This window comes from Malus domestica, chromosome 12 (genome assembly GCF_042453785.1).
Source record: "Malus domestica chromosome 12, GDT2T_hap1".
NCBI lineage: Eukaryota > Viridiplantae > Streptophyta > Magnoliopsida > Rosales > Rosaceae > Malus > Malus domestica.
This window is the reverse complement of record NC_091672.1, coordinates 26,141,708-26,164,743: the sequence shown is the minus strand read 5'-3', so window position 1 is coordinate 26,164,743 and position 23,036 is coordinate 26,141,708. Positions and strand designations below refer to the sequence as shown.

General features: G+C 36.6%; 2 protein-coding genes across 3 annotated transcripts; both read left to right on the top strand.

The window, feature by feature from the left end:
* The first annotated feature begins 548 nt into the window (after positions 1-548).
* LOC103450771 (WRKY DNA-binding transcription factor 70-like) lies at positions 549-2,705 on the top strand. The gene is made up of 3 exons (XM_008390147.4): positions 549-1,046; positions 1,682-1,786; positions 1,900-2,705. The coding sequence occupies exons 1-3, from the start codon at positions 634-636 to the stop codon at positions 2,369-2,371; spliced, it is 990 nt and encodes a 329-aa protein (XP_008388369.1). The 5' UTR covers positions 549-633; the 3' UTR covers positions 2,372-2,705.
* An 8,873-nt stretch (positions 2,706-11,578) lies between these two features.
* On the top strand, positions 11,579-14,054 carry LOC103450772 (WRKY DNA-binding transcription factor 70-like). 2 transcript variants are annotated; one of them, XM_070810199.1, is made up of 4 exons: positions 11,710-11,850; positions 11,940-12,136; positions 12,980-13,087; positions 13,168-14,054. In XM_070810199.1, the coding sequence occupies exons 1-4, from the start codon at positions 11,824-11,826 to the stop codon at positions 13,619-13,621; spliced, it is 786 nt and encodes a 261-aa protein (XP_070666300.1). In that variant the 5' UTR covers positions 11,710-11,823; the 3' UTR covers positions 13,622-14,054. The 2 variants fall into 2 exon arrangements, with proteins under 2 accessions (XP_070666299.1, XP_070666300.1); XM_070810198.1 differs by having other exon boundaries at positions 11,579-12,136.
* The last annotated feature ends 8,982 nt before the right edge of the window (positions 14,055-23,036 follow it).

The window sequence follows — 23,036 nt, the reverse complement described above, 5'->3', positions numbered from 1 at the left end:
ACAATAATAGCAACTTGAGACTTTTAAATTGTTGGTTTAACAAAGTTCGCAAAATAGAAAAGATTAAATTTCCAGAGGGTCTAGACAAAGCCAGTAGTAACCAGTGGCTGATGACACGAGGGTTACCTCATGCAATGACGACATACGGAATTGGATCCCATCCGGATCCAGTTTGTGATGGTACTAGAAATCCTCATATCTAAGTCATTCATTTTGTATCATGCTGTCAAAAATTCTTTGACTTTTTTTTTATTTAAAATCAAACACTAATATTATCTGACGAAAATTGATCGCACAATGTACGATGAACAGTTAGAATGTGAGGATTCCTAGAATCCCCACAAAATGGATCAGGATCCTCTTCCACGACATACAACATTCGTAGCATTACGTGGAGGTTCATCCAGCCGTTGGTGGGAAGAAAAGAAAGACGTAAAAGGCGGGGAGTGTGTCGTTGTCTCATGACTTTCACTTCTCCTTCCTTGAATTGTAACCCGAGGAGGAGCCCCTTTAGACGGATATAAAAGGACACCTCCCATCCATCACTTTGGCTACAGCAAACCCAACCACACCACAAACTCTCCAATATAAAATCAGTATATTAGTTTGTTGTTAATCAAGAAATTAGGATTAATGCAGTGGTCGTGGCCGGAGAGTGTGCTATCAAATAGGGAGAGGATGGTGGAGGAGTTGATCCAAGGGCGTGAACTGGCAAGTCAACTTAGTAGGGTTTTCGATAATAGGCCAATCCTTGTTAATGGTGTTGATGGTGGATCGGATGAGGGTACTGTTAATAAGATTTTGGGGTCTTTTGTGAATACCCTACTGATTTTAAATGGGAAGGAGTCTGATCAGGAGTTTGTTCCTGATCAGATTCAAGGAAATAGTAATGATGTTAGTGGTGGTGGTGGTGGTGCAGATTCATCATCTTGGGTTGGTAATCATGATCATGCAGCTGTTATTAAGTCTGAAGATTATACTGAGGAGGAGATCAGTTGTAAGAGCACTTCAACCTTCAAGGATCGTAGAGGTTCTTACAAGAGAAGGTAATTAGTTATATTTCTCTAATTAATTACTACCTAGGTAATACTCATCAACATCTGCATTAACATATTGTTCAAAATGATTTTTTTTCCAGATAAAGACTCTTTCCATGCATGATTAATTGATTGTTCAATCTCAAACATTTCATGAAACGTACAGTAGTAAATAGTGTTTTACTCTGCCAATTAATCATCCACATCTGTGAGATAAGAATAGTTATAATTAACTGCTCATAATAGCTGTTAGATTTATGTAGATGTGTGAACAACTATAATTATAATTAAGTTACTCACAGTAGCTGTTAGATCACAACAGCTGTTAGATTCCTGTGAATAAATATTATTATCATTTTTTATTCAAAAATGCATAGAATTTTTATTGAGACAAAATAGAGAAGACTGTACCACTTGGTTTCATATGTTCATGTTCTGCCATACTTTGACAAAATTTGGATGCTGATGCTTCTATTGTTCCTTGTATTGAATGATCTAAATATCCATTCCTATCCTTCTTACCATGGCAGCATTACCACTTAACGTTAACAGTACGTTTCATGAAAAATAGATGGGAACTTTGCCTAATTTAATAATTTAAAAGTTTTAATAACAGAGAATTGCAACTTGTTGATTCCTTGCAGAAAGACTTCACACTCTTGGACAAGAGACATTCCTGCTTTGATTGCCGACGGTCATGCATGGAGAAAGTATGGACAAAAAAATATCCACAATGCCAAGCATCCAAGGTACGTGCATATATGCGATTTACACGATTTACCTCGTAAAATTGTAAGAAATTTCAATAATTAAAATGGTAATACTTTCAAAAATGAAGTTGACCATAGTTATATATATGCAGGAACTACTTTAGATGCACTCACAAATACGATCAAGCGTGCAAAGCAACCAAGCACGTGCAACAAGTTCAAGATCATCCATCAGTGTTTCGAACAACATATTATGGCACCCACAGTTGCAGAGACTACCTCAAAACTTCTGAATTGGTCTTGGATTGCACAAATCCTAGAGATTCTTCAAAGTTTATTAGTTTTGACAACGTCAATTGTTTTACAAACAAACAAGAGCACCCATTTCCCGCATCCTTCACTTCATCATCAGTTAAAAAAGAACTAGTCGTCAAGGCAACAAGTGATCATACGGTGACAAGCCACCACAACCATTCGCTACCCAGTGATTATCTCGTGTTGCATGATGATCTGATGGAATTCGCGTCCTCTGAGCCCATGGGCGGGTTTTCATCCAGCATTGATCAGTATGATCACGATGATGTGTTTTTGAGGATGTTTGCCGAGTCTGTCTTTGATATATAATGAAACTTTGCAGATTATTTGCACTAGATGATCACTACACGCGAAACGAACGAAATACATAATTGTCAAAGGATGAGGAGAGGGGGAACGTGGATGGTCTCTAGGCCCAAAGAGTGCTTGCCTGGAGGGGAAATCAAGTGGTAGAAGAAGAAAAAAGTCCGAGTTGAAGAATCTCAATCCATTTGTCGGATACTTTTTTTTTTTTTGGTCACATTTGTCGGATACTTTTAGGTGTCGCGCTGGGCATCGACAATAACGAAAATAAGAATGTTGTGTTCATAGTTTTTGTAGTGGAATTTTTTTTGAAATGTCAGTAAACTAAAATTTTAAGCGACTTGTTATATTAATTTTTTGAAATTATTAATTTGTCATCTCTCTGTCATTGTTAAGTTTTCATCCAAATTAAGTCATGTGCATTTGTACTTAGGATTATTTTGGATTTTGACCTCATTTTTACAAGTTTTTTTTTTTTTAATACAAGTATATATTTACACTAGGGGGCTGAGTAATAAAGTGGTTTCGGACATCTGACCTCCTTTTTACAAGTTTTCTACTTCTCTTTGGTACGAACCCAAAATCCAAAAATTTTGGCTAGTAAAAAAAAATGTTGTGTTCGTTTCAAAAAATTATGGTGAACTACCAAAATGTATATTAGGCTCACTAAGATGAGGTTTAACTAATTGCAAGTAGGAATGGACGACAGTTATGGTGAGCGGATAACCGCGGTTATTTATCTATAACCATTTAAGTCCTTCCGCATAACCGTTTACCCGTCGGTAATTGCATAAACGGGTACCCCATACCCATAACCACATACTCATTTAACTATAACCGCATACCATTTTTTACCCATTTCGTTTACCCATTTTTTAAACAAGTTGAAAATAATAATTTTTTTTTTTGCATAATTTTATTCAAATTCCATAATTGTATTTTTTTTTTCTAAACTAAATCATATTGGAAGGAAAATTCATGCATTTTTAATTAACTTTTCGGTTACACCAAGCATATCTCCATTTAAAACATCCAGACTGAGGTTAAAATAAATCAAATTCCATATATATGATTACAATGTAAAGTTTCTAAAAACTCAAGGTAATCATTCGCTTGAATACTAGATGATTCAAAACTCCAAAATATCCAAAACTAAACTTTGGAATGCTCTAATGATTTAGCACGCTCAATCTCAAAATCTCATCGACTCATTGTCACCAAAAGAGGCGTACGAAAGATATATACGAATTGAATTAGTATCCCAATTAGTCAACAGTAACCCCAAAATAAAAAATAAAAAAACAAAAATAAAGATTAAACAACGAAATGTAACAAATTTTCGTGGTGATAATCAAATAATTAATTCGATTAATTCCCATTTTGCTAATTTTTTGCCACATTGCACTATTATGTTCTATCACTATTTGGAAACCAAATCCCATGCAATCTACAGCAATCCGACCTTGCCTTGCCTGAGTTGGTAAAGCGGACGACTGTAGGGGGTAATATGCTCTCAGCCATCCTTAGGTCACCGGCAGGTCGGATTTAAGTTTTGGTTTAACCTTTTTTTTTTTTGACCTTTTTCGATTTAAAAATATTTCTCGTACGTCGAAGTTCAGTTTTCCGTTTTTCTCTTGGGGTCAAAATTTCCATTTTTCATGATCAACAAAATTCAGTTATAACAAGGTTGCACACCAGCTGTTTGATATTGTGATAGTGATGAGAAAGGAAAGAGAGGAGGAAGGGAAAAAAACGACGACACCTTTCTATGCTCATTCAAATTACACCTCACATCAAACAAGTTCAAATCCCTACTCAAATAAGCCATAAACTTCCAAATTCAGATAAAAAGCATTTACCAGTCAATAACACTCATCAAACCATTCGTAAAAGACTAAAATATACACTATAATTAAAATAAAAAGGAAACCATTAATACATTATGTATTGCACGTCAAAGACTTGAGCCACAGGACACTGTTACAATATCCGAAACTCTATGGTGCGGGCCATAGACACGAGGCATACAATTTACATCTCTTCTGGATCACAATGCTTGACACCCTATGGCAGAGTCTTGTTCTCTTCTATGTACCTCTCTTCACGTATAAGGATAGCTCAATAGACATAAGGAGCATGGGCAGTTTATGGACAATAGCAGTTGTTGTTCTTGTCAACATACATTTGGCATTGGACATTCATCGTTGGGTATCCATCACTCATATTGCAGTATGGGGTTCAATAATCATGTATGCCTGTATGGTGGTATTGGATTCTATACCTGTCTTTCCTAATTACTGGTTAGATTCGTTGACTTCTGCTTTTCTTTCTCTGTTTTGAAACGTATAATGTTTTATTGCGTTAAGCTGATTGTCCCCCACATTCTTTTTTTGGTGCAGGACTATATACCATTTGGCAAAGTCTCCCACATATTGGATCGCCATTTTGCTTATAACGGTTGTCGCGTTGCTCCCTCGCTTTGTGTTCAAAGTTGTAAATCATATTTTTTGCCCTTCAGATATTCAGATAGCTGCTGATGAGATTTTAAATAGACAACGTAAACATTTGAGCTCAAAGCAAGATGACAGTCCAAGTTGACATGCATTATAGGCTTCGAGACAAATGTTCATTCTGAGATGGCTTCCCTTGTGTTTGTCTGTCATGCAGCTTTCCAACGGAATGCAGTTATAAAGTATCAAAGGTGAGCTTTTTTTTCAAAGATACATAAGATATTGTTGATGGAGCATTCTTTTAAACAATTTGCATGGCTAGGTACCCTAGTTGAAAATATCGTATGAAACTTAATAATTATACAGTACTGGTTTATTTCATTATTTGGTATTTGGGAGAAAATTGATTGTCTAACCTATATTAACCAAGGATCATGTATGCAGTAGAAAGAGAGAAAGAAGATTGACAGAGATCAATGAAGGAGAAGAGAGAGAATTGAGAGAAACTTAGAGAGGAAGAAACTGTATTTTCTGTATTGATATTCTTTGTTAGTTACAACTGTTTTCTTACAAGGTATATATGCTAACTACAGTATAGCTTACAAGATAAGCAACCAACAATCTTAACTGCCTACTACATCTTATGACACTTGACAAGACTACAACCATTGGATCTATTACTCCTAACAACCTATTCATGAGCAATGAGTTGATGTCTTTGTGTCCAAACGAATCAACGTTGTGTTTTATAACAACTTGTTATCATACATGTAAAATCCGAATCATAACATCACTTGATGTTTCTTTCCTCTCGTTCTGCAGATTAGTTGCATTAGCTGACTACATGCGAAACAAATCATAAGTATTTGAAAACAGAACGGAGTATCCCGTCAAAAGATAAGAAGAACGGAAGGTGGATGGTCTAGTCCAAATGAGCGTGGTGGATACAGAAAACTTGTTTGGCTAACTACAGTAGGGAAGGGGAATCTGGTGGAAGAAAAAAAAGAAGAAATAAAGTCCGAGTTGAGAAATCTCAAGCAATCTGTCGAATACTTTTAGATGTCGTCAGGCATTGACAATAGCGAAGAAATAAGATGGTTGCGTTCATAGCTTTGTCATGATGTAGTGCAGAGAGAGGGGAAACCTAAAGGAAAGAGAGTCAGAGGGAGGAAAGAAAAAAACAGAAGGAAAAAAAAACCAGAGTATATAATAGGTTGGTGTAGAGATCAGATCTGTCCTTTTTTTACGGGTTTTTATCGTTTATAGTCAAAATTTGGCCATCCAATTCATAAATGTCAGTTTTTATAAAAAAAATTCAATTAGAGCAGAAAACTCAACTGAATAAGCTTATATGCCCTCTAAATTAAATTCAAATTACCATTTAGAACCCAAAACCCTTTCAAAGTTTTTGCACGGTTGTTCAGCAAGGAATGGGGATGGAAAAGGTCGGGGACCAGTTGCAGACATATAGAACAAGGAATATATGGTCAGCTGCAGCATTGAAAAAATCGACACTTTTTTCATATGAATTTACTTTTTTATAGAATCGATTAAAAAGTGTATATGCTCCATGCTAAGGTCAAATTTATAAGCTCATTTTCTTGGGAGAAAATAAACAATCAGTGAGATCAAACTTCGTCATTCTTCGTCATTGCCGTCAAAACCCTAATACTAAATACCAGTTAATTGTTACACAAAAATATGCAGAAATTTTGTTCTATGAAATTATCATTATGACCTATGTTGTAGCTTTATCAAGTAAGAAATGAATTTGACAGTTGTTTGTGCTCAATCTTTTTTCGTTCATTCTACTTTTTGAGTTTGGGATTCGGATATTATCAGACATTCAAACTATAAAACCGAAAAAAGGCCATCTCTTTTTAGTTTACATTTATACAGTTTTCAATGGTGAGGGCATTTGAGTCTATTTACTTGGTCTTTTTGCTATATTTGAAATTTTTAATAAAAATTGGTATTTATGAATTGAGATGCTAAATTTTGGCTAAAAATGATAAATATTGTTTTTTTACAGCTTAACGTATAAAATGAAAAAAAAGAAGGAAGAAAATTTCATGTTATTTCATCCTTCGTATCATCTCAGTTTTTGTTTTTGCTGATTTGCTAATTTGCTAATTTTCACTCTTGCTTACATTGTGCAATTTTTCTTCAACGGTCCGGACTAGGGTTTATGACAAGAATAACTAAAATTATGCTTTTGGATAACTAAAAGGTTTATTTGACCAAAAAAAACAAAAACTAAAAGGTTATGATAAGAAAAATTTAAAGTTACTAGTGGACTATAAAAGTACTTTAGAATACATGTTTGAGTTTAAAATTTGAATAGAGTTTAATTTTAAGTACTTTTTTTCTTCACAAATAAATTGAGTTTTATTTTAGATAATATTTTCTTAGTGGGGGATGAGTTTCGTGAGGAAAGAAAGACACAAGACCTTGATATTTGGTTTTACGGAAAAAAAGAGTGAATTAACTCTTTTACTTTGTTTAGTAGAGATTTTTTTGGCGTGGATCGGGAAATTTGAGTTTGGTAGAAATGAGCCTTATTGTTAATTAGTATAATACATAGATGCGATGATTTTGATTTTTATAAAATAAGGACCGCACTTATTAAACTCACCACTATATTAATAATGTTTTTTTAATTTAACGCGTATAAACTACTGTTGATTTTTTAATAAAAGTTCTATTATCCTTTCAACAAAAGCCCTAAAAGTAGTCTTTTGATAAATAAAGAAATCCTAAAAGTAGAAGTATTTTTCACAAAAGCATTTATAAACGGGTCTTCAATTTCAAAATTTTATGGACCTGATAGGATCCTGTTAACAACTAAAGCCTAAAGGTGAGGTTGTATAAAATTCCTAATCAAATTAGCAGACACGGTTAAGCGAATGGATGATCTCTTGCATTGACCAATTTTTGGAATTATATCACAAACCATATCTTCCAATAATAAAATAATAAAGTGGCTTGCAACACATGCTTAAATTATTTTAACTTGATTGCCAGGAAAAAAACAAATATAAACAGTGTGAACGTAATCTAGAGTGACTAGAAGTTTGAACAGAAATGTGCTCAAACTGCAATATTTTCAACTTGTCCAATTTTCTAGTCCGTACAGGACGGGAACACAGCTGACTTTTGGGTTCAGATACACTTTGTTATTGTAAGAGGATTGTTGGAGTCACGTACTCTCTCTAATGCAATCATAATTCTAGGTAAAACTTAACTTGAAATTGAATTTTGGAGGCTTTTTCTATCTGTTTCTTCACCCAGGGAAGGTAACTTTCTACTGTCATACCTTTTCGATAATTCGAATCGTTTCAGTTCAGGGGGGGGGAAAAAAGAAAAACTGTAGCAGAAAAAAGAGGTGACAAAAGGGTTTAGGGTGTACTAGGCATGAAAATTTTAAAATTATTGGATATAGTATGCTAGAGAAACCACATATATATTTATACTATAATGGTATACCATCTCATTTAACAAGTGATGTCATTTAGTGATATAAATTCATTTATTGACACTGCATGTACATATCACTTATCACATCAAATTATACACAAATACATAATACAAAAGTGTAATCTCCCTCCCTAGTATTTTTCTGTAAGAAATCAAATTGTACATTGCTTTGCGCTAAGCTCTTATACCAAAAGTTGAACTATTGCACTATCGAACTATTGGACTATTAAAGTACGTCAATGGTCACGACTCGTAGATGCATCTGGTTCGACAATGCTCGTGGTTCATTGCCTTGATCTCTCAAACATTTGTCTAAACTCACATGCGTGCAGTAAAGGCTAGTGCTCTAACTATTATTATAATTTTATTGTTTATTCTTTCCATAAACAAAACCTAGTAAGTCGTTTGTTATTGCAGTTCACAAATCTTGCTTAAGATCGATGCAATTACCCCTAAGACAAGGGCTGTCACATCCTGGCCCGGGCCCCCACCACATCCCGGGTTCGATTTCGCTGTAGCACGATATTATCCGTTTTGGGCTCCGACCACGCCCTTACTGTTTTGTTTCTGAGAACTCACACAAGCAGAACTTCCCAATGGTTCATCAATCCTGAGAATACTCTGACCCCTTTCTCGCTTAACTTCGGAGTTCATACAAAACCTGAAGCCAGTGAGCTCTCAAAAGGCCTCGTGCCAGGTAGAGATGAGAATATACATATAAGGCTTACATGTCCACTCCCCTGGGCGATGTGAGATGTTACAAGGACTGTATAAGAAAGCACTTGAGCTGGTGCAGATTGGGTTGTCTCATTTATTATAAGGGTAATGTTAGGAAGACCGACTATTTAGATCAAATTTTATAAATTATATAACGTTACTATTGATTTACGTGCTTATTTCTTACCGGTGTCACAACATATAATTTACAAATTTAGTCTAAATCATTAATTTACCTAACATTACCGTAAGTTGTGTTCTTAGATATTAGGAATACCGTAAGTAGTGTTCTTAGATATTAGGAATATTTTCACAAGATCATGAAAAGAATTGTAACTGAGTTTTGGCTTGGTTACCAATAAATTTTGTCTTTCTTGCTTACAAGTTAATTTCAAGTTTTAGAGATGAAATATGAATCTCCCTCAATGCTAACTAGAATTTAGGGAGAATTTCACAAAAATTAATTGTAATTATGCTGTGACATCTCACATTGTCCAGAGGAGTGGATCCTGTAAGCCTTATATGTATATTCTCATCTCTACCTAGCACGAGGCCTTTTGGAGTTCACTGGCTTTGGGTTCTATCGGAACTCCGAAGTTAAACGAGTTCGCGCGAGAGCATTCCCATGATGGATGACCCAATGGGAAGTTCTCGTGTGAGTTCCCAGAAACAAAACCGTGAGGGCTTGGTCGGGGCCCAAAGCAGACAATTTCATGTTACGGTAGAGTCGGGGCCGAGATGTGGTGGGGGCCCAGGCCGGGATGTATCCACATCTTAAAATAGGAATTCATTTCGGAGCTCTTAAATACAGGGAGGGGAAATGAGCTCCTAGTGGCTCTCTATAATTAATGGTAGTTAATTCGATAAATAAATAATTTTTATTGGCTAATTATTGACTCATAGTCATTATAACTTTCTAAAGTAGGGAGTACAGAGAACTCCTAAAATAAAATTTTAATAGTTTTAGTTAAAACTTCGCTATAAAATAAAGAGCATGATTGGAGATATTTTAAAATTTGAATTTAATTTAGTGATCAATATAATACTTACATGTGTTTAATACAATCATCCTTCGACGGTTAAATAATTCATATGAATATATGTATTTAATATAATTACATTTGATTATTGAAATAATAATTGTATTAAACACATGTAGGAATTGTAGCCATTGAGTTAAAATGCTAAAAATTCTCCAATGAGAATGTATTCACACACATAATATGTCACCAAAAATTTGATCAACAATTTTACAAGTCCTTGAGCCAATTCTAATTAATCACATATTTAATAATTACATTACTAATTACTAGAGATCCAATTAAAGGAGCAAAATGACCACTTCTATAATAAATGCATGTAACATTACATCTATTACTATTTTCCACTACTAAAATTGAACATTGACAATATGAACTTTGAATATTCCAACTAAACTACCGTTGGATGCCTCATAAAAAGTTATAATATAATAAAAGGTTATATAACTTGTTTGTACCATACTTGACCAATCTCGAAACTACCGAACATCGGTCAACGTTATATCGTCAAGGACCCAGAAGAGTTTTCCTCCAACCAGGAGGTCAATCACAGCGTGACATGTGTCGACATCAAAAACCAATCATAGCGTGACACGTGTCAACATCAGAAGCCAATCACAACACAACACGTGTCAATGTCAAAACAAAGCTAGAAACTCTCTTCTATAAAAAGAGATCATTTTCCCACAATATTTCCTAATGTGATTTGTACTAAATCATTCACTAATACTCACTAAATGAGAGCTTGAACCTATGTACTTGTGTAAACCCTTCATAATTAATGAGAACTCCTCTACTCCGTGTACGTAACCAATTTGGGTGAACCACGTACATCTTGTGTTTGCTTCCCTGTCTCTATCTATTTACATACTTATCCACACTAGTGACCGGAGCAATCTAGCGAATGTCACAAACTTAACATTTTCTGTTGTACCAAAGTCCTCACTGATTTTGTGTATCAACATAACTATCATACGATCACATTTAGAATTGAAATTATGACTATAAGGTATATGAATCATGACAATAATATAAAAAAAGTTTTGCTCTAATGAAGCTTATTCACACGTTTACACTTGCATGGACGGACTAGATACAGTAGAACAAGGAACTTGGGGATGTAACTACTACCTTAGTGTCGTCTTATCAACAAACCCTAAGGGTACTATCGTAATTTTGGCCAAAATTTTTATCTGGTCCAACTGGGACGAGATGGGATTGATTAGGATAAGATAAATAATAACAACTTGAGACATTTAAATTGTTCGTTTAATAAAGTTAGCAAAATAAAAATGATTAAATTTCCAGAGGGTTAGACAAGGCCAAGTAGGAACCAGTGGCTGATGACGCTAGGGTTACCTCATGCAATGACGACATACAACAATCGTTTAAGTGGAGGCTCATCCAGCCGTTGGTGGGAAAGACGTCAAAGGCGGGGAGTGTGTCGGATTGTCTCATGGACTTTCACTTCTCCTTCCTTGAATTGTAAGCTGACCAGGAGGGCTCCTTTTGACGTGTATAAAAGGATACCTCCCATCCAGAAATTTGGCTACAGCTAAGCATACCGCAAACCATCACAGAAACACAGAGAGATCAATTAATTTTTAATCGTTATATTAGTTACTTGCTAATCAGGAGAGATTAGGATAAATGGAGTGGTCTTGGCCGGAAAGTGTGCTCTCAAATAGGGAGAGGGTGGTGGAGGAGTTGATCCAAGGGCGTGAACTGGCAAGTCAACTTAGTAAGGCTTTTGCTAATAGATCACTTGTTGTTAATGGTGATGATGGGGGATCGGCTGAAGGTATTGTTAATAAGATTTTGGGGTCATTTGTGAATACCCTTTTGATTATAAATGGGAAGGAGTCTGACCAGGAGTTTGTTTCTGATCAGATTCAAGGAAATAGTAGTGGAGTCAGTGGTGGTAGTACTGGTGTTAGTGACGGTCGTGGTGGTGGTGCATATTCATCATCTTGGGATGCTAATCATGATCATGCAGCTAATATTAAGTCTGAAGATTATAATGAGGAGGAGATCAGTTGTAAGAGCACTTCAACCTTCAAGGATCGAAGAGGTTCCTACAAGAGAAGGTAATTAGTTATATTTCTCTAATTAATTACTACCTAGGTAATATTCATCAACATCTTCATTAACATATTGTTGCAAATGATTTTTTTTTTCAGTTAAAGAATTTTTCCATGTATGATTATTTGATTGTTCAATCTCAAGTATCTGTGTATGAAATGTAAGAGTTTTTTACTTTGACAATTAATCATCCCACTTGTGTGTGATAAGGAAAGCTGTAATTAATTTGCTCATAATAGTTCTTAGATTCCTGTTGATAACTATAATTATAATTCATTTACTCATATAATAGCTATTGGATTCCTGTGGATGAATATGTTTATTTATTTATTTTATTCAATAATGCATAGAATTTATGTAGAGACAAAAGATTGAAGACTACCACTTGCTCTCATATGTCATTTTATAGCATATTCTGACAAAATTTGAATGCTTATGTTGTTCCTTATTGATTTGTTCATAATAGTTGTTAGATTATGTGGATGTGTGAACAACTATAATTACAATTAATTTACTCACAACCGCTGTTGATTCCTGTGAACGAATATAATTAATATATTTTTATTTAATAATGCATAGAATTTCTATTGAAACAAAAGAGTGAAGACTACCACTTGCTCTCATATGTTCACGTTGTGCCATATTCTGACAAAATTTTGATGCTTTTACTGTTCGTTATATTTAATGATCTAAATGTCTCACTTGTATCCTTCTTACCATGGCAGTATTACCACTTAACGTTAACCGTACATTTTATAAAAATAAAAAAAAATAAAAAAAATAGATAGGAATTTTTCCTAATTTAATGTTAAAAGTTTTAAGAAAGAGTTGCAACTTGTTCCTTGCAGAAAGGCTTCACACTCTTGGACTACAGACACTCCTGCTTCGAACATTGATGACAGTCATGCATGGAGAAAGTACGGACAGAAAGTTATCCACAATGCCAAGCATCCAAGGTACATGAACGATTTACCTTGTAAAATTGTAACAAACTTCAATAAATAAAGTTGACCATATTTATGTTATATGTATGCAGGAACTACTTTAGATGCACTCACAAATACAATCAAGCGTGCAAAGCAACCAAGCAAGTGCAACAAGTTCAAGATCATCCACCAGTGTTTCGAACCACATATTATGGCACCCACACGTGCAGAGACTACCCCAAAGCTTCTGAACTGGTCTTGGATTGCACTAGTCCTAGAGATTCCTCAAAATTCATTAGCTTTGACAACGCCAACTGTTTGGAAAACAAACAAGAGCACTTCACATCCTTCGCTTCATCATCAGTTAAAGAAGAACTGATCGTCAAGGCAACAAGTGATCATACGGTGACAAGCCACAACAACCATTCGTCACCAAGTGATTATCTACTGTCGCATGATGATCTGATGGCATTCGATTCCTTTTGGCCCATGAGCGAGTTTTCATCAAGCATTGATCAGTATGATCGTGACGATGTGTTTTTGAAGATGATTGCCGAGTCTTAATGAAGTTTTGCCGATTAGTTGCAATAGCTGACTACATGCGAAACGAACGTAAGTACATAATTGTCAAAGGATAAGGAGAGGGGGCGAACGTGGATGGTCTCTAGGCCAAAAGAGTGGTTGCCTGGAGGGAAAAATCAAGTGGTAGAACAAGCAGAAAGTCCAAGTTGAGGAATTGCAATCCATTTATCGGATACTTTTACGTGTCGCTGGGCATCGGCGATAGCGAAAATAAGAACGTTGTGTTCATTGCTTTTGTCATGAATTATGTGGTGCATGTGAAGATAGCAGAATGTATGAACTTTAGAAGAACAGAAAATTGTATGAAATATTGAGAGAAAATGATAGATGTAAATGTATTTGTTTTTTCCTTACTGTATTGTTTTACAATCCACACTTATATAAGTGTTTCTAGAAACTCAATCTTACAAAGTAAGTAACCTCCTTTTAACTACCTCCTTATGTCAACCAACTATCTCCTTATTCCAACTAACTATATCTGTAACAACCAAGATTCCAACTAATATACCAACCTTTGTAGTCTCTTGACAAGTGGCATTAGTTACTTTCACTTGGACCACTATTTTCTACTTCATTCTTCTTATATCCCCCCTCAATATGATGCTCGAGAGCACTGAGCATTAGATTGGCACAATGCTGCTGAAACAAGGGTGTAGACAAACCCTTTGTAAGTATGTCTGCAGACTGATCAGCAGATGAAACATGCTGAACCTGAAGATCTCCACTAGTGACCCTCTCCCGAACAAAATGATAGTCTATTTCAATGTGTTTTGACTTAGCATGGAACACAGGATTTGTAGAGAGGGCAATAGCAGAGATATTATCGCAATAGATCATGGGAGAAAAAGGTAAAGAGATATGCATATCACAAAAGAGCTGTCGAATCCAAGCAAGTTCAGCAGCTGTAATAGCAAGAGCACGGTACTCAGCTTCTGTGGAAGATCGAGACACAATATGTTGTTTCTTCGACGCCCACGAAATAGGATTTGAACCAAGAAACACAATAAAACCTGAAGTGGATCTCCTATCGTTTGGATCACTTGCCCAATCTGCATCACTATAAGATTGCAGATGCATGGGGCCTGGTTTGAAATGATGTACCTTTGAGATATCGAAGAATTCGCTTAACAACAAGGACATGAGAAACCATAGGATTATGCATGAATTGACAAGCCTGATTAACTGCAAATGCGATGTCAGGTCTTGTGAACGTGAGATACTGAAGTGCACCAACAACACTCCTGTATTGCTCAGGACTGTGATAAGGCTGTCCATCATCCTTAATCAACCTGTGATAGGGTAGACATGATGTGCTACATGGTTTAGAATCCTGTAAATCCACTTTATCAACCAACTCAGTGATGTACTTTGTCTGTGATACAAATAAGCCTTCAGATGTATAAGTAATCTGCAATCCCAGAAAGTAATGCAACTGTCCCAAGTCCTTCATTTCAAATTCTTGAGTGAGAGCGTGGACGACCTGATCGATTAATTGTGAACTGCTACCAGTGAGAATAACATTATCAACATATAAGAGTAATAACATTGTCCCCTTTGAAGACTGTTGCACAAATAATGAATGATCTGCATGAGAGACTTGAAACCCGAGACTTGGTAAAAAACTGATAAACCTCTCATTCCAGGCTCTGGGAGCCTGTTTTAATCCATATAATGACTTCTGGAGCTTACACACATAATTGGAAGGATGTGAGGCACTTTCAAAGCCTGGAGGTTGGGCCATATAAACTTCCCCTTGAAGTATGCCATGTAAAAAAGCATTCTTTACATCGAGCTGTCTAAGAGACCACTTGAATTGAGCAGCCAAAGGAAAAATAAGTCTTATAGTTGTATGTTTAACAACAGGACTGAATGTCTCCAGGTAATCAACACCCTCATCTTGACTATACCCTTGTGCCACAAGTTTAGCCTTATACCTTGCCACTGACCCATCTGCATGTTTCTTTATTTTGTAAATCCATTTGCATCCAACTAAGTTCTTATCAGGCGGTAATGGAACTAAAGACCAAGTCTTTTGAGCGTGAAGGGCATCTATTTCCTCTTGCATTGCCACCTGCCATTCTGAAACTTGAGATGCAGATTTGAATGTTTTGGGTTCTGAAGCAATAGTAGCAGTAAAAGCTTTCTTTTTGAACACCCCATTCTTAGATCGGGTTTGCATAGGATGTATATTCATTGGTATTGGGAGAACAACACTTAGTTGCTCCTATTGAAAGTCAGGATCCACAGGGAAAGGGTGTTGTGTTGTGGAGCTGGTTGGGTTGACTGCAGGATCACACGATATATGTGATGAAGAAATATGATTTGTGGGATAAGAAAAACATTCTGGAGCACTAGATGCAACTGTTTCCAAAGAATCTGAGGCTTTGGAGGCAGACAAAGAATCTGAGGCACTAGATGAATGCATAGACAAAGAGTTTGTAGGTCGAGATGATAATGAATGAGATGAAGGTGTAGATGCTTGATTGGTTAATGTAATGATGGGTGTGACACATGAGGAATGGATATGAGCATGGGATTCATTCAATGAAGATGAGGTAAACACTAATTTTGATGGTTGACACATACTGGAAGTGGAATATGGAAAGCTATTTTCATCAAATAATACATGCCTAGACACAAGAATTTTACTAGTTGCAATGTTAAGACAAATAAACCCCTTATATTGACATGCATATCCCAGAAACACACAAGTTGCAATTTTAGGGTGAAGTTTAGAAGTGTTGTAAGGTTTTAAGAGTGGAAAACATGCACAGCCAAAAACTCTGAGATGTTTTATATTGGGGACTTTGTTGTATAGTGTTTGAAATGGTGATTGCATATGTAAAGTAGCACAAGGCATCCTAATAATCAAATAAGAAGCAGTACTACATGCATGAAACCAGAATTGGGTTGACACTTTTGCAGTTTGAAGAAGTGTAATTGCTGTTTCTACAATGTGTCTATGTTTTCTTTCTGCCAATCCATTTTGTTTAGGTGTGTAAGGACAAGATTTTTGATGTAAAATACCATGTTGTGATAGATATTGTTGAAACTTAGTGCTTGTAAATTCACCACCCCCATCAGATTGAAAGACTTTAACTATAGCAGAGAATTGGGTACACAAATAGGCATGAAAATGAACAAAGGTTGCAAACACTTCTGATTTATTTCGTAATGGAAAAATCCATGTTTATCGAGTACAATCATCTATGAAGGTTACATAATACCGAAATCCTTCATAAGAAAGTAAAGGGGCAAGTCCCCATACATCACTGTGTATTTTTTCTAATGGTATGATAGATTTGTGTACAGGAAAATTAAATGGTAACTTGGTAAATTTGCCCTCTAAACATGGTGTGCAGATCGATGAACATAGATCTAATGATGTAGAGACTTGACATTGATGTAGAATGTATGAACTTTAGAAGAATAGAAAATTGTATGAAATATTGAGAGAAAATGATAGATGTAAATGTATTTGTTTTTTCCTTACTGTATTGTTTTACAATCCACACTTATATAAGTGTTTCTAAAAACTCAATCTTACAAAGTAACCTCCTTTTAACTACCACCTTATGTCAACCAACTATCTCCTTATTCCCTAACTATATCTCTAACAACTAAGATTCCAACTAATATGCCAGCCTTTGTAGTCTCTTGACAAGTGGCATTAGTTACTTTCACTTGGACCACTATTTTCTACTTCATTCTTCTTACAGTGCAAAGATAGGGGAAACCTGAAGGAAAGAGAACAGGAAATAAAAAAGAAAAAAAAAGAAAGAATCAGTTTATGCAATAGGTTTTTGTAGAGATCAGATCTGTCTTTAGCTTAATTTGCTTACAAAATAAAAAGGAGAAATTATATGTTATTTCATCCTTTATAGCGAAAGTATTTATTATAAAAAGAAATATTTCTTACTAAAACATTTTCAAATGAGTCCCTGTATTGTATAATTTGAACTTCAATTTTGAATTGGTTGATGGTATTTCCGGAAAGGAACTATTCCAATTCCAATGGACCTTAACAAATTCAATCTACTAAAACTAAAAATCAATTGAATCATTATTCATAAGCACAGTTTGCTTGTGATTTTGCCCTCGTATTTTTATGCTAATTTTTTATATACTGTAATTTTTTTTTTCTTTTTCTTCCTTCTCCCTTCTCTCTCTTCCCTCTCGCTCTTCTTCCCGCGACTTAGCTGGTGCGATGGACCACCAAACCAACCAAAAGGCCTCTCCTCGCCAAAACTGTGACGTATCGAGGCATGCAACTAATGTTTTTGGTTCCTGAGATGAAGGGGAGATGACTGGTGGGAACGTGGAAGTCTGATTCACCGTCGTTTCTTTTGTTCTCTCTCTAAAAGTCATACTCTTTCACCTCCTCCGAACCACTTTCTCTCTTTAGAACTCCCTCACCGCTACCCTTTCTCTGATGCTTCAATTCGTGTCAGCATAAACCCTACGACGATTAAGTACCTCCAATATGTGATTTCTAGGGTTTTGAAAAGGGTTTTCGGCTCGGAATAATTTGAAGTTGTGGGAGTTAATGTTTTGAGAAATAGCTCTGAATTTTCGATTTTGTTTTTGCTGATTTTCGAAGTGGTTGTGGAAAGCGGTTCTGTTGAACTAGTTTAATTGGTTTAAGTGGTTGCATGGGGAATTAAGTGTTTTTCCGAATATGAATTTCATGCTTGCGTTGTGCTAAGTTTTAATTATTTCACAGATTGTTTGGTTTTCGAAACTTTAGTTCTGGAATAGAAAATGATGATAAACAAAGGGGAAGTCCCAGGCCTGCAACAAGCGTTAAAAGTGTAGGTCATCTTTTCCACTCTATTTTGTTGATTTTGTAATATGAGTTTTGTTGGTACCATATATTGGGCCTCGTCTTTGGGCATCATCCCTAAGCCCATGGTTTATGTAAGAAGGGAGGAAACCTTTATTCTATAAAAGGGGGCCTCACCTTCACTAGAAAGGAAACAGAGCTTCATTACAATATAGAGGGCAATACCCTCTCAGCCAAACAGAGAGCAAAATGGCAAAGGCTGCATCCACAGAGAGCTCCCTTGCCGATCTACTATAATCCATACATTCATACAGTGAAATGGAATCAATATCAGTGTGGACGTAACCCAAAAATTGGGGGTGAACCACGATACATCTTTGTGTTCTTGAGCGTTTGTGTGATTCATGGCTGGATTTACGTTGGTCCAAGATCCTCTGAATTTTGTGCATCAACATTTGGCGCCGTCTGTGGGAAACGACACTAAAAGCTATGTTGGTTTTTTTTCTTTTCATTTCACCACCGTGAAACCCTCACACTCCACCGTGAATCTGTAAAACCCAAGAAACGAAAACTCCTCTCTCTACTCTCCAGCTCTTTCTCTCTCTGCAACTTTTGATTTTTGAATTTTATTTTCAGAAAGAAAACAATTTGGGAAAGGAGGGGGAAGATGTACGACCCGCAACATTTCCTGGAATCGCAAGAGAATTCTAGTAATTTTGGGGACCCAAAATCCTGGCTTTCCGTGGATGCCAACTCATCCCCGACCCACCGCTCGACTCAGTCCTTACTCGCTCCTCTCGACTCAGTCCTTACTCACTCTATCTCAACTTTCATCATGTTTTTCTGATAAGCATTTTGATTACTCCCTGCCTCAAATTCTGGAATATGATGAAACTTCTGAAATCAGAGGTTTTGGCTCAAAATCTGGAGGCTGTTTCTGCTGAAGTTAGAAGGGCGAATACAAATGCTTTTAGGGATTGATTCAGTTGAGTGATGTTGTCACCGCATCTATGGCAAGGAATGCGTTGGATGGAAGAAGTATACCCAGTCTCACCGAAGTAGATTCAAGCGGACCTCCGCTCCAACAACGTCTTCCGCCAGTCCGGCGCACTTCTCTAAGCTCTCCAGCAATCTGTCGCAGGTCGCGACATCTTCGTCATCACCAAGACTCTGTCGAAGAGATCGTCGCCTCCCCCACCTCACTGCCGACCTCTGGGACATTGTTTGCACGAGAGTTCTCACCGATCTCAACTTTCACGATCCCGACGTCAGCGCCGCCGCTGTCTCCATCCTCGTCATAATCCCTTCCTACCGCTTCTCTAAGCTCATTACCGACGCTTAGAAGGAAATAGTTGATTCGATTCGCCGAGCGACAATCTCCGGTTCTCCATTACTGAAACCCTCAGATGCATTCTGGCGCGTGATGACCTTGTCACGCTCTGTGAAAACAATGTCAATTTGCTCAACAAGGTGTCGAATTGGTGGTCCTGCATTGGCCAGAACATGCTCAACGGATCCGACGCCGTTTCAAAGGTCGCGTTCGAGTCGGTGGGGCGGTTGTTTGTTTCAGGAGTTTGATTCCAAGAGGATGAGCAAATTGGCTGGTGATAAGTTAGTGGACAGTGAGAACTTGGGGGCGAGACAATCCATTGTTAGTGGCGAGTGTGACTGAGGAAGTGAAAGGAAATGAGTTCTATTGGAGCGGGGATATCAAGAAAAGCAAATTGGTGGTGTCGGAAAGGTTTTCACTTTGGCTCAAGTCTTCAAGCACTCATGAATAAGATAAGAACTGGTGCAAAGTTCCCACTACACTGCACCAAGGTTCCCCATCTCCACTTTCTGTTGGACCAGAAAATGCCCACCAACAATGAAACTTTCATCATGAAAAGGCTTTTCTGAAAAAAGCCACGAGAACAGCAAGATAAGATTATTATTTTTTTATTTTTTTATTACTTTATTATTATTTTGATAAGATCCTTTTACTTTACATCTGTGTGTATATTCTTTAACATGAGGCCACATCATTTCTATCACACCTATATAGTGCGTTCCCGGTTTGATTTGCTTTACAATGTGCATATGCTTTACAAACGCTTGTTTGCAATCTTCCTTACAATTATTTTATTAATTAATATTTTCTATTGCATCTTTAATCATTCCTGACTTCATTATTTAAAGTGGTAGGGTAAAACTTTATTATACAATATTTATTGGCCTAAAGTATTGTGACTGCCTTTAAACTATGTCACTTATACAACATGTGATTTACCACACAAATGAATAGAAGGCACATAGTACAATATTTTGCATTGACAAACTTTGTCAATTTGATTTATTCATTATACGGTCATACTTATACTATCATTTATTGTCATGAATTATTGAGCAACTAGATCCACTGATCAACATTGTTGCTGATTAAAAGAACCCAATATGCGAACTCGACAAGCGGACACGAATCATGTCGAGAATCAACTCATACTGAGTGCATGCTGACATAAAGTACATACTTGCAATGAGGAATACCACGAGTTGAGCCGCCTCGCAACGAGCATAGCCTCCAGCCGAGCAGCCTCGCAACGAGCATCGCCTTCAACCGAGCAACCGCCTCGCCGCGAGCATAGCCTCTAGCCGAGCAGCCTCGCAACGAGCATCGCCTCCAACCGAGCAATCTCGTAACATGTGATATATCTAGCCGAGTATTGCTTTATGTTGATCACTGCCTTGTGTTGAGTACCGGTTCAAGACATCTAGCCACTTCGGCCCGTACATGGATTGGATTTGAATTCTCCAGCCAAAAGACTCTCTTGACTGAAGACTTGGGGGACTCCTGTTGGTACCATATATTGGGCCTCATCTTTGGGCCTCATCCTTAACCCCATGGTTTATGTAAGAAGGGAGGAAACCCTTATTCTATAAAAGGGGGCCTTACCTTCACTAAAGGGGGACTCACATTCAGCTTCACATTCACTAGAAAGGAAACAGAGCCTCATTACAATATAGAGGGCAATACCCTCTCAGCTAAACAGAGAGCAAAATGGCAATGGCTGCATCCATAGAGAGCTCCCTTGACGATCTATTGTAATTCATACATTCATACAGTGAAATGGAATCAATATCAGTGTGGACGTAGCCCAAACATTGGGGTGAACCATGATACATCTTTGTGTTCTTGAGCGTTTGTGTGATTCACAGACGGATTTACGTTGGTCCAAGATTCTCCGAATTTTGTGCATCAACAAGTTTCTTACAAAGCTCAAATCTCGGTTAATTTTCTTACTAGAGTTTTGACTTTTTATTTGTTTTTTTTTTTTTTGGAAAATTGCAGAAAGCTCGAATTTAGATTTGGCTCTTTGAGTAGAAGTACCTCACGATTGGAGGCTGAATTATTGTAAGTTTTTTTTTTTCACAAATAAAATTTGAATTATGCTCTACTATAGCTTCTTCAACAAATGCTAGTTCTTCGATCAAGTTTTGAATGACTTTTTAGTCAGATCGGTCCTACATTTCAGATATAAAGTCTCATGGTTTTAAAGTTATTTTGATGATGTTGCTACACTCATATTAGGGTAAAATGAGCTTTTACATTGGTTTGTTTGTCATACGGATAATTTCGTCTAAGAAAGAGAAATAAGCATATGGGCACATTCAGGTCATCATCATTTTTTCTCCTGCCATGTTAAGTTACAAATCATTGTCGATGCAAATTTCTGCCGTCCTCAATTTTGACGAAAATGCACCTGCAAAATAATTAACACTTTTGATCAAGGACCTAAGTTTCACGCGCCCATGAGGTGGGGGGATTAGGCCAATGGATTTCCGAAGTCAGTTTCTCTGAGAGAGTAAAGTGTTTAGGGCTTTTTTAGGGTAGCCAAAAGCTTCTCAAATTTGGTAGAATATGGGGTATATATAGGGGAGAGGGCCAACCATAGTGTTAAGGTTTTACCCTACACATGGCGCGGCATCCTATTGGCCAAGGTTTATGAAGAAATATTCTCAAGATAATAAATAAGAAATAATATCTTGAGATAATGGAGTAATTATCCCTAATTGATTTAAATTGGGATCACTTACTTGATTGGAGTCAATCTTCAATTGGGAATGTATTAAAGATAGGATTTGGGTAATTAATCCTTATCTTTAATGCTTGGACTTTTCTTTGCCAAAGGCAGGTAAGCTGTGGGTAGTTGTATTCAGCTACTTAGACTTTCAAGGATGTGCGTGGGAGTATATGAGGAGTCTGCCCATTTATTGAAGGCTTTCTTGAGCAAAAGTCCACATGTCGTCTCTAGAATTTTAGGATTATTTTAGGCTCCACAATATAGGCAGAGGTTTTTTGGGTTGGTAAAATGATTTTACAAATCTTCATCCTTACAGGTAATAGGTACTCTGTTATTGTTATTGGATTTGATTCCAATGGTCACTGCATTCATTTCTTCTTCGTTTTCTTTTCTTTTTGAGAAGTAGCATGTTCACTTAAAAATTTGAAGCTTAGGAAGCTTTTCAAATCACCGGATATGAGATGTAGAGCTTATTTAAGAGGGATTTGTCTATTATATGTACATGCCTTAGATTTACAAGTAATTCCTGCCAAATCAGACGTTTGATTTTCAG

Coding starts and splice junctions, on each gene's coding strand:
- LOC103450771 (XM_008390147.4), top strand. CDS start 634: ATGCAGTGGTCGTGGCCGGAGAGTGTGCTATCAAATAGGGAGAGGATG. Junction 1,047..1,681: donor AGAGGTTCTTACAAGAGAAG/GTAATTAGTTAT, acceptor GATTCCTTGCAG/AAAGACTTCACACTCTTGGA. Junction 1,787..1,899: donor CACAATGCCAAGCATCCAAG/GTACGTGCATAT, acceptor ATATATATGCAG/GAACTACTTTAGATGCACTC.
- LOC103450772 (XM_070810198.1), top strand. CDS start 11,700: ATGGAGTGGTCTTGGCCGGAAAGTGTGCTCTCAAATAGGGAGAGGGTG. Junction 12,137..12,979: donor AGAGGTTCCTACAAGAGAAG/GTAATTAGTTAT, acceptor TGTTCCTTGCAG/AAAGGCTTCACACTCTTGGA. Junction 13,088..13,167: donor CACAATGCCAAGCATCCAAG/GTACATGAACGA, acceptor ATATGTATGCAG/GAACTACTTTAGATGCACTC.